The 12,501-nt window shown below is 39.0% G+C and overlaps 1 protein-coding gene across 1 annotated transcript in view; it reads right to left on the bottom strand.

The window, feature by feature from the left end:
* Positions 1 to 12,501, bottom strand: part of EIF2B3 (eukaryotic translation initiation factor 2B subunit gamma) — a 99,237-nt gene that overhangs the window by 28,047 nt on the left and 58,689 nt on the right. The window contains exons 6-7 of the mRNA XM_053950872.1: positions 2,072 to 2,202; positions 1,214 to 1,407 (exon numbers count right to left, since the gene is read on the bottom strand). Coding sequence (XP_053806847.1) covers positions 1,214 to 1,407; positions 2,072 to 2,202 — 325 coding nt within the window. The remainder of the gene's footprint in view (positions 1 to 1,213; positions 1,408 to 2,071; positions 2,203 to 12,501) is intronic.

The following is a 12,501-nucleotide window of genomic DNA, read 5'->3' as shown; positions in this document are numbered from 1 at the left end:
CACATGGAGTCTGACTGGTTTAACTCAATAACTTTTTACTGAAGTGGCTGCTGCCAAATGTACACGCACACTTCCCTTAGCAAGTGGTATTCTCCCTTAACCCTTTGGGCACACTTGTTCCTGCTACTTTTGGGGAAGTTTTCTCTTTCTGACAGCAGTGCTGCCTCTCCTTCCTCATCTCCCTAAGCACAAAGCAAATAACTTTATTTCTGTGTTCCTCTACAAATATCAAGGAGAAAGAGCTCCAGTGTGTAAACTCATGCTGCCATTCTGCAATTCTGATTTGCATTAATTAATCCATTAATGTTGTCAAAAAGAAATCAACTCAGTCTGAGAGCAAAGGCAAGGCAGTGACCACTTCCAGAATTCCCAATACAACTTTATCACCTTTCCAGCCCCACTTCAGTAATCTTAAGTCTTTCCTTACTGCACTCCTTACTGGTCTTTCAAAACTAGAGGAAACTGTCCATTCCTCATAGCAATGAAGTTCATCACTAGCCAGTGTAGTCAAAAAAACCCCAAAATCAAATCCCCACCCCCCAAAGATATGATGAGCTTTTAATCATCAGCTTGTTACGTAGTACAGGATTTCCCTAATTCTCATCTGTGATTTTTTTCTTTTCTGAATTCTCAGTAGTGTGAAAGCTGCAACAGATGCTGCCTCAGATCAAGAGTTCACCTCTGTGTGTACCTGGAGTACCACAGTAGGAAAACCTGTTCATAAAAGAATTCTTTTATAATGGAAATCATTAGGCAATTTAAATGAAAGGGTAGTTTTCATCTTTCTTCAAATTGTTAATAATCTTTGTTATTATCACAAACAAACATCTGCTAAGAAAAGTCCAGTCAGAACTGATCTTGCTTTTAGGACATGGACAACATTGATTAAATGGGCTATCACAGCTACTTCCATTCTTATTTTCCTCACTTTGTGGCTCTTTGGCTGTAGGTCCTGCCACTCCCAAAAAACCAGAAGAGTGTGTAGGGTGAGGGTTTTCTCAGCTAAATCAAATCTAGAGTAAATCAGTGACAGAACTATTTCCTGGCCTCATGTCCCTACCCAGCAAGCAGTAGGGTGATGTGCCTGGATAACGTGGCATTGGTTCAATTCCCACATATTCCTCAGCTGTATCACAGGGAGTCACTCCTGCAGGGTGAAATGCCCTGTAAGCTACTGTTGTATTCCCAGGTGGAACCTCTGTTTTTTCCTCACCTGTCTGTTGGCTTCAATGTACAGCCCAAGAGTATTCACTCGGTAGCACAGCCCCTCCTTCATGATATGGACGTAGCAGCGCACTTTTCCTTCATGGAGAGTTTCATTCATATCTCCTCTATGATCATTCCAACAAGAGTTATCTGGAGCAGGTTTCAGCAAGCTATTATCTTCCTTTATGAAACTATAAATGTCTGGAGAACACACACATGCATGAAGTTAGACAGGATTTAATGACATACCTTCTGAAGAGGAATACTATTAAAATACTGTTGGTGAAGGGAAATCTTCACCTCACTTCATCTCCACGGTAGATACTCAGCAATCATTAACAGATTTTATCACATGTAGTGAGTAAGTGCTTATTTTTATTCTGCAGGTGTGAATTAAGGAATCAGGACAGATGCAATTTTTTGCCCAAGGTCACACAAGGAGACAGCAGAAATGCTAAAAATAAATTCCAGGATCTGAGATCCTATTCAGTTCCCAGTGCAGCATGGTTAAGGGTTAGTCTGTTGTCCTACACAATTTTAGGAACTCCCTCCTAAAATTACATTTTCAAAAATTAGTCTAACTTTTTTCCAGAAAAAAAAAAATATACAGAGACCCTAGCTGATTTGTTTATGGTTTACACCAAAATAAGGGAGGACAAAAAAATTTATATAGTACACAATACTGTTTGAAAAAGAAATCAACTAGAATATTCACTAGGAAAAAAAAGCTTCCTCTGCTGAGGAAAAAAAAAGCTCAATCTCTAAAATAGTGTTTCAGGCTAGTTCTGTACTCTACTCCATAACTCAGCTGTAGCATATGGGCTTTAAAACTTCCATAGACCCAAATCTTTGATATTGTACTGACCTAGAGATGCTTGCTCTTTTTTCTTTTGGTCCTCTTCTTTGTTGTCTAGTCCTTGCTGCAACGATGCCGGAGAAGAAAACTGTTTCCTAACCAGATGTGGAATCAGTTCACTCCGGAGAGATGTGATTGTCCTGGAGAAAGAGATACATGAAGTCTGTGAATGCTAAAACTTATGTCTTCATTTTCTTTGTGTAACATCATCAGACATTTTGCACACTTCATGAGGATGAATCAATATGGCAAGATATTAAGACAATGTCCACGAATCACCTGCTTCCTTAATGCATTAAAATATAAAGAAATATTCAAAACGAGGAAAAAGCTTCATTTTCAGAACTATGTCCCCTATATTTTAACAGCGTTGGCTATAATTTAATATGTCATTATCCTACAATTCATACTTGTGTGCAGATGGAATGCAGTAAGTACCAACATTGTAATGACAAAAACTAAAGTCACTTCATGTGGCTTAAAAAATGGCATCAATGGACTGGAAAAGAGAGAATAAAGTGCCCACAGAGGGAAAACCAAAGCAGCTCCTTTTCTTTGTGATAAAAATATAGAAATGCTCAAATATATATGAAATATCAGATCTTAAATTAAATTTTTTATGAAGCATGCATTAACAAAATTCCTGCTCATATAACACATTCAGAAAATTTTGAAGACTCGGTCCTTTTACAAGAGAAATTAGGACATTTCAGTTTAGGTCCCAAGACTTTCACGTTCTTTAGATGCTCCAATACAAAATGTATACGTGAACAGAAAGCTTCCAGGGGCTTCAGCTGGCAATAAACCCGTCTTCCCCTTGTACAGATTTAAACTGTTATTGTATCTATTCTGATACTCCAATACTAGGAGGTGGGGAAATCACAAGGGGTTTTATCCCAAACCACCTATGCCTTAAACAAAGGTCCCAATTACTAGATTATTTCTACTCTTGCATTGATTTATACATTGCAATGAATCAACAAAAAACTCTCCCAAAAGACAAATATCAATGTAGAAAGTCTATTGTACAATGGGATTATAACCCTGCAAATTTAATTTTGACTAATGGAAGAAAATTTTATTTTTCAATAAAGTATTTGGGGGGGAAAAACCCAAATCAACACTTTTTACAGTTGGAGTGCAGTCTTAAAATAGCTTTATTGTTGTTGTTTCATTATTTTAACAATCTCCACTTAGTTACTGAATTGTGGATTATTTAAAGTAGTACTTGGGAAAATCATGCGGAAAATGAACTCAAACTTGGCATGTGTAAGAGGAAGCACTAAACTTCAGAGGAAGGATTCGAGAACTAACACTGAGAGTTTGGCTAGAGGAACTCAACAAATAACAACCCACAAAGAAGGAGAAGTTGTTTAGAATGGAAGACAGCAAAACTAGGAGCTAACTAACAGATTAAAATACGAAAGGCAAGTACTAGAATGAGTACAGTGAAAATTATTTTGGTTGGCAAAACCTCTAGCAAAGGGGGATCTTACACAGTTCAAACTTTAAGACCAGCTCAAAGTCCACCCAGGCCCCTGTTCAGGCCAATGATAGTGAAGCAGACTTAAGGACCAAAACAGTCTTTCCTGTCTCTGACTTTGAAGGGAAGATTCAGATGTGATTGCCAATTCAGCCCTATGAACAAATACAGCGTGTTTCTTTTTCTTGACAAACTTTTTCTTCAGTCCTCAGTGCAGGTTGTGTCACATCCTCTGTCCTGCAGCCCACCTCTGAAATGTTGCTTTTATGTTTTATTACAGACAAGGAAAACCTCTAGTCTTTAGTCTCTCCTCCTGCTTGAAAATAAGATTATAATCACCTTCAGATAGCTGTATTTCAGGAACTAACGAAGTAAAACACTTCATTCCTTAATCACCGAATTTCTGCCTGCTAACCACTTACAGGCGCGCTCTGCCGCGGCCGCGCCGGCCCCGCGCTCCCACACACGTGGGGCTGTGCAGATGGGCAGTTTACTAGCTCCCAATGTTTGCCTGCAGCTGTGCCATTCAGCAATGATTTCCTGCCTGGGTTTTATACTGCATCCAAAACCGACAATCCTCTGTTTCCCTCAGAGGCTGGCTATGGCATTTATAAGATATATTACCTATAAAATACCCAAGTATTTGGCAGTGTTAAATAGTCTGATGCAGAGGACAACACAACACTGGTAGGAAATGAAAGCAGTGGAAAGGGGAAAAGACAAAGTTTTGCAGTTTTGCCTGGTTTTTCATGGTTTCATCTTTCTTGGCCAAACTCCTGAAGCTTTCCTGCAATTCTCTGAAATGCTAGCCGCATTCCTTTGCCAAAGGTGGAGCAAATCTCTGGGTCATCCATAAGATGTGGCTCAGAAACACATCCTTCTTACTGGAAAAGGAAAACCAGGAAGGTTTGCCTCTGCTTGCTGTTGAAGCAATTTATATGCAACATTAAAGGAATTTGCCTTTGGAAAGTAGTAAAAATACACAGTAAGGCCCTCTGTGAGAAAGATTTGGGAATTTTTTGCAACAGATCTTGCAAATTAAGATACACAAAGTGATAGCATAAGACTATTATCTATCAACAGCAGGAGAAATGAAACAAGTAGCTGGAACTAGGAAAGGAATTTAAATCAAAGGAAATGCAGAGGGACTGAAGACCCTTAATCAAAAAAGACAAAAATTAGCAGGAGTTTGGAAGAACCAACTGGCCTGTAACCTAGTGACAGAAGAACACAAACTAAAAAGGTTTCTGGTCTAGTGTATTTAAAATTCTTACAATCAAATCCCAAACTTCACATGCCTATATTCAGAAGAAATAAAAATAAGACTGTATAAGCTGAAGAAAGCATTTTTTTTATTCTCTTCAGGTTTTAAAACTTGGAGCCCCCTGGTTTCTAAAGCTTGTTGTTTTTGTTAGCACCAAGAAGTGAAAATGAAATATGCACTGATATCCACAGAAGGAAAAATCTGCTGCAACCAGGAGAAAGAAAGTAAAGGGGTGAGAGGATGGAGAGGAGTGCACACAGAATTTTGGCAGAAATCCAATTGCAAGCCAATGTGGAGTAAGCATGCTCTTGACACCTCAGAGCAAACTCCAGACGGTAGAGAGCATAAACATGAACCTGCCTTTGAGAAACATTTGCCAAAATAAATATGTTTTCATAAAATCTAGCCCAAGTGACAGGCCCTTTTTCATTACTAAACTTTGATTTTTGAAGTTCTATCTGTCTGTTTTCAACTCAACAGAAAGTAGGAGGTTTTCAATGAAACCACCAAAGATGGAGAGTGCTGTTAGATGTCTTCTTGTAAATGAAGAGAGGGGGACACACTAATCCCTGAAGTACCTTATGTGGCTCCAGTATCCTGAGAACAAGAGTTGGCAGCAATTTTGAAAGAGGTTGATACTGATCACATTTTAAGCATGCAAAAAGAAGTATCATCTCTTGCTTGGAATCTGCCATTCATGAAGCAGGTCACAGCTACAGGGGATGTTGGCAAGAGATGGTGCATAAGTGAGGGAAACAAAAGACAACTGGGCAGTTGAAATTCATGGTGCAAGTGCAAGAAAAAAGTGGGAATTCAAGTGAAAATTAAATATTTAGATATCAAAAGAACCTCCTGGAAAATTCAATATTAAATGTACCTAAGAGCTTAGAGCACACATCAGTTACTTGCAGTCAGCTATGTGGATTGCAGGCTCAGACAATATAAACTTAGAATATTCAAGGTTAATTTTATTTAAAACCTAAAACATTAAGGGACAAAAATGGCTACTTGGTCAGACAACTGTTATTTTACCAAGTACTGTTATTACCAGCAAGACATAATTACACCTTTAGAATCCCTTTATCCCTGTGCACTCTGTATTCCCAGTGTTTCTGGGATTTTTACATCTCATTAAAGGCACCGATAAGGTTCATGCTAAATTAAAAAGTTTTACTTGTGAAAGAATGTTGGGTGAAAACACCTTTGGTCAATAAGCTTAATATTTAAACACAGCTATGCAGAGTGTTTCAGAGACTTTTAACCATAAATAAACTTAAAACAGTCTACAACATGGCAGAATTAGGTTTGTATCTATGTATGTTATATTATATTACATTACATTATGACCCACAGAGGGCCAACTTTTACTTGTTGCTGAAATGCAACTGCCTCTGGGATGAAGCTTATTGAAATTTCAGTAAGAAATGAAGAACAATGTAGCCAACTGAAACACAAGAAGAGTTTTGGAGGAGAAAAACTAATACTGTCCCCTTCAAAAAAGACAAAAAAAAAGGATTTCACAATTATGCTTTAATGGGCTGTGATTTCTGCTCTTAGATATATGCATTGCTGGAGACGATGTCATAGGACGTGGAAAATAATGGTTCTGACCAATGATGATAAGGAAAGGAATGTCATAAAATCTTTTACAATAATACAAGAGCCTATTTGAATCTGAATTTAGGTGACTTTGCACAAGTCTAGGTAACTGGAGGTGCTGTTTGGCTTGATCCACAGCAGGAATAGGACCATCCACAGCTTCTGCTTCCTGCAGCTAATTCCCACCAGCTTTAGACACCCTGAACACAACTGTCAGTTCCATTTACCGGCTGTCATTCATTTTCATTTTCCATGTTTAATGTTAAACACCATAAAATAGTATTAATGAGTATTAGCATTCTAATATCCTCCCTGTTTTATTAATCTGTGATGAAGCATGAAATCTACTGTTGCTGTCAGCACCCACCTGTGAAATCTGCTGTTACCCTCCATGGGTAGCTGCAGGGGGCTTCCCTTGCTATCACTGTCAGCACAATCAGCTACATCTACAGGTGCAGATAGTGTTTGTGATTCCCCACTACAAACAAGCAGATCATTAGCCCTTTTATACCTATTTGTATACTTTTTTTTTTTTTTTAACAGGCAAATGTTAGCTCTTGTACAGCTATGCAAGCATACACTGGGTTGGGCTCTGATCTTAGCTCCATGGCCTTCAACAGAGATTCTTCAGATCACATCAAAAGAACATGAGGCTGTATTTCTGACTGGTGCTCATAATTAATGTTAGAAATGTATACATAAATACAATGAACAAATCCTAAGGCAACTTACAGTTTTGGCCAGAAAGGAGTTGCATGTTTATACAGAACAATAAAGATATAAGAAAAAGGGAGGGAATAAAAAAAAAAAAGACGGTGTGTTGGAAGAAAGAGAAAAGTTAATTCTGAACCCTGTAGGTACATAGTTCATGGTTCTCATCGTTTAAAGGATAAAGCCAAATAACATTTAAAAATTCCATGTAAGCTGGGAGCTCTCTTGTTGAATCTCAACGTTATTTTCTCCTGATCCTTTGATGGAGATTAAAAATTTCCATGTGAATACAAAGAAAGAAACAACAGTTACTCTGAGATCTTTTCCCTGAGCATTTAATGCTCCAAACTAGAGCAGCCAGCCACCATTCCCATCTCCTCCCCCTCCTTCAAGAAAAAAAAGTCAACTCACTTTGAAGAAAAGACAAAACAGACAAAACAGGGTCAGGGCAAGGGGGATTAGGGAAATGATATTTATATCATGGACCGAATTAAAATGTCAATGCAAGAGGCAGGCAAACAGCCCATGCCACATATATACACCAGGCATGTTTCCTCAAGGAAACAGGAAAGAGATTTGAAAAGAGTTAATGCAGTCCTGAGTTAATACCACCTGCCTCAGACTCAACACCACTTAAAAGACAGTGTTTTGGTCCATTTCCCACAATATCATTTTAACAAGCACAATGGAAAAAGGAATTACAGGACTTTTCCCCTTCTTCTCACTGATTCATTACTAAAAATGCTGGAATTTCTGAGACATGCTAAGAATGCAGAGAAAGCAGAGAAGGACTACATACAAAAGGAAAAAAAATCAAGTGATAAATCTCTAGGGTGTGCCACATCTCTGCAGAAGGCTAACTCTGCCCTTACATCTTGCAATAATCCTTTTGCCTTTGTTTGGTGTAACCAAGACCAATTATAAGAAAGGAAAACTCCAAAGTAACCAGGCAAGCCAATTAATTACCAGGCAATTAGTTGTGCCTAGTTCAATAACCTGCAGCACTCATCACAGCATTAGACATCTCTTATATCTTGCTATGTTCTATATCCCCTGTTCTACTCCCAAAATTTGGACCACAAAAAGAGTAAATACATTTCTCACACCCTGCCATAATTTCATATTAACTGTCAGTGTCTCTTATTTTTGAAGTTAAAAGCCTAGGGAGAAGACAAGGAAACTTTGAGAAATGTTCTACTAAAAGGTAATTCCACATGACTGCATTTGTGCTTCATTTGTCTTTCCATACTATTTTCTAACTAAAACCTTAAAGCCTGACAGCAACATACTCCCAAAGCTCACAAGACCGTGCATGACTCATTCAAAAGCCATTACACAGCAAGCCAGTAAAACTGCACAGCTTTGCAGACTCAAGTTTATGAATGACTTCCCAAAACTGCAGAATCACCACCAAAACTCCACAATCTGGATGATGGAGGGAAAGCAGAAGACGTGCAAGTGACAGTCATAGACACCATAACACGGAGAGGAACCAGATCAAAGTATGAAAGGGATGGTATGGATGCAAACCACATAAAAGCTGTTCTCAAGTTCCACCAAGTCTGGATGCAGTTAAAGGAGCAGGGATCTAACTTCCACTTCTGCCAAAAAGCCCTTTGGGAAACAAGGCAGCTTTCTTAAAAATTGACCACAGAAATTAAAACTCCTCAATTACATACTCAAATCCTTTGAAAGCGTGTGCACACTCAGCTCAGGTCATCTAAGTAACCTTAACTCTGCCCACTTGCCAAACAGCCAGCAACACCCCACAGCTCCCAACTAACACAGCTTTTGCACAGGAATGCCAGCAAGTTTAGACATTTTTAGAACTTCTCTCTGACCAAAAGTCTCTGAGGCCGTCGGAGGCCACCCAGGGTGTTTGGCAGGTTGTACACGCTGCTGAGGAATGGATCTCATTCATTCCCAGACAGCATCCCATTCTTCTAAAACAAGCGCACCTGCAACAAATGTGATTCCTTGCCAGAACTCATCTTTCCCGTTTCTCTCCCACCTCCGCCTTTGCAGCCATCTGTGTCTGAGTTACCAACTTTTTTCTAAGTGCCTTTGAAATTAGGCTCCTTTTCTGAAAAAGAAACAGGCATTCTGACAATTTGCCTAAACAAACACACATATATGATGCATTTGATAAGGCTGACGTGTATCTATAAACCGATGACTTGTGTAAATTTTAGGTGCATAATTATGTACTTAGATAAATAGTTTCAAACACTTTAGACTTGTATAAAGTGTGTAAGTGTCAGACAATGCAGACACGGCTGTAGCTTCACATGGGCAACCTCTTCCATGCCACTCCACTAGTACTGCATTACAGGCACTGGAGATGCCCACGTGACTTTGCTCTTTCTCCTGCAGATATTGTGTTTGGTGGTCTGCAATCAAACTGACCTATCCTCAGTTTGACTAATTTCTTTCAGCAGTCTGGGAAATAAACTGGAAGCTCTGATGTGTAATTCAATCCTGCTTCCACCTATACAAGTACCATTTCTATACCCTTCTCCCCAGCAATCACTCTACCTTAACTCCTGTCCTCTGTACTGATTGCTAATCCTTGCTCCACCCCTGCCTGCAGAACTTGTGTTCTTTTTACTATGGTGTTTGCAATATGATCTTCTGTCTGTGATAAGACTAAACTTTTTTTTTTGTCTTCACTTTATCCTTTCCTGAAGAACTTTGAAAGCTTTTTGGCCAATGAATCCCATCTCCTCTTTTTCACAAGACAGCTTTTACGCGTAATGTTCTTTCCAGGTGCTACTAATCCATTAAAGTTTGGTGTAAAATGCTGTGGGAGCTACAGTTCATCTCTGCATCTTTGATTTAGGGGGAATATCACTCCTTCTCTCCATTCAGCTCTTGGACTTCTTCAAAATCAATAGCTTAACTAAACAGCATTCAGCATTTCCCATAGATTATTTTAGATGTTATACTCCTTTTTGTTTTGTTTTGTTTTTTCACTTAAAGAAATTCACAGTTGCTCCTCTTTGATTCAAGACTGTTCTAAGATCAACCCTTACCTCATGCTCTAGGCTCCTTATCACATTCAAAATGGATCTTAGAGTACCATTACTGATTGAATGATGGTTCACTAACTTAAGGAAGACACTTCTTAGCTACTCTATTAAGGTATGTGTGTCCTATCATCACTAGTAGCATTTACTGTCCTGTCTATAGGCAGGAAGTTAGAAGTCTCCCACAACAATAATTCAATGCAATAATAAAGTCAGCAACAGTGTTACAGACATATTTATGATTGTTCATGTTTCATTTGCCTTACTAAGGCACAGTGAAATTTAACATTGAACTAACATCTAGAAGAAAAAAAAACTATAAGAAAAAGTGAAATACTAGGAAGACAATAATTGTTTTATCTCTTTACCCAAAATTCAACCTGTCAGTAAAAGGGGACTCAGCATTTCAAAAGGATGTATCAGTGACTGAGGTGTTGTGGAAGAAGAGAGATTTAGAAGCAAAACAGAGAGGGACAGAAAAGAAAACATTATCTTGAAAATATTACATTCAGATCATCTGAACGAAGAATACAAGGGAATTATGTTTTTCACTGCAAGAGACATATACATGGTATCACAGCATAAGGATTGTATCCTCACAGGGAGATGCCCCGCAAAGCAAGATAGTAACTTTATCCAAAGTATTATCTTACATGCAAGTAGTGCTGGGTACAGAAAATGTACTGCATTGATAAATGGTTAAGGTGATACTGCTCAAGTTGCAATGATTTAAGAAGAAAAATATAAATGGGGAAAAAAGCATACATAAAGAGGGCTCTGAAATCACATCTCATGTGAAGACAAAAGTCAGCTTGACTGAAGGTTACACAAGGAAACTAAAACTGCATCAAAGAGTGGAAAAATAGTTAGCCATTTTTAATGTTTATTATCAGATCAGAACGAGCCCAGCTGAGGCCACCAAGAGGACCAAAAGCACATGACACAGGAGAAGAAGCTGGGGGAGCTACGTTTGTCCAGCCTGGAGAAGAGAGGGCTGTGGGGGAATCTGATTATGGTTTTCCACTACCACAAGTGATACAGAAGACAGACAGAGTTTACCAAGAGGTGCACAGTGAGAGAGCAAGAGACAACAGATGCAAGCTGCAACAAGGGAAATTCCAGTTGGGACATAAAGAAAATAAGTTTTCAGTGAGTGGTACAGTCCTGGGACAAGGCCCAGTTTCCATCTTTAGAGAATTTCAAAACTCAACTGCAAAAAAAACCCTGAGCAACAACTAGACTTGAGCAGGAGGCTGGACTAGATCCTGCTAGACATTCCACCCCAATCTAAATATTTCTATGATTCTATAATTGAATGACATATTTCATGCCCTTCCTAAATTCACTTTTCTTACAGAATCCAAAGGGTCATAATATGATGCTGTAAGCCACAGTAAGAGAACAAAATTAACACATTTTAACATTTACCTTAGAAAATTTGCGTTAGGAGCAGCTTGGATGCACAGAATACTGTGCTGTGACCAAGCACGCTTTGGTATGTCAGGCACGTGGCCACTATGGAGTATTACGGTCCCACAAAAAGGTTTGCAGTTATTGATGAAGTTCATTAGCTCCAATTCAGCATATCCAAAGATATGCCTACTCCCAGGTAGTCTGCCAACAGGAAAAGGAATTGTATTTCTTACAGAAGGCAGTTGCTGAAAATCACAATGTGTTTAAATCTAGTTTGGATCATTCGGGCTTTTCCCCCTGAGGTTTCAGGAGTAAGCTTGATTGGTACCATGGAAAGATGATAGTAGTAATGATACCCTGGAGGATGAGGACATCAACAATTTTTAAATCCTGGCATTTCTAGTAAGGAGCAGGGAAAGCTCCAACAGCTGGATATGTTTGACAAGGAAAGGAAATGGGGAAGATGAATTGCCATTTCACATTGTAATAGATTAAATGCACTAAGGAGGAGCCTGGGTTGGGTTGACTGTGGGGTGTTTTTCCCCCTTTTTCTCTTCCTTGTTTGAAAAGCTACAATCTATTTGCCCTGACTTCACACAGTATACTTCCTGTAGGAGCTATTTGTTTATTTATCCATTTTAATCACAAGGAAAGTATTCATTATAAAATCTCTCTTTACAGCAAAGAGAAACCTTCCAGCCACACGGCTGACACATGTTCACTTGCAGGTATTCACAGAGCAGGTTCTGTTTTAAACCATCTTTCAGGCAGCCACACAAAGACCACCAAAGCTGGGTGTTCAGCTCTGCCAGACCTCCCCCAGCCAGCAGCCCTTGCCAGGAAACACAGGTGACAGCCTGAATGATAAAAAGGCATTTAGAGGGGGAAAAAGAAAAAAATGCACTGGTTTAGTCTGGGCAGCACCTTAATATAAACCTGGAGG

Source organism: Vidua chalybeata, chromosome 9 (assembly GCF_026979565.1).
Source record: "Vidua chalybeata isolate OUT-0048 chromosome 9, bVidCha1 merged haplotype, whole genome shotgun sequence".
In the NCBI taxonomy this organism is placed as follows: domain Eukaryota; kingdom Metazoa; phylum Chordata; class Aves; order Passeriformes; family Viduidae; genus Vidua; species Vidua chalybeata.
The sequence above is the reverse complement of the archived record's forward strand: the minus strand, read 5'-3'. Positions and strand labels throughout refer to the sequence as shown.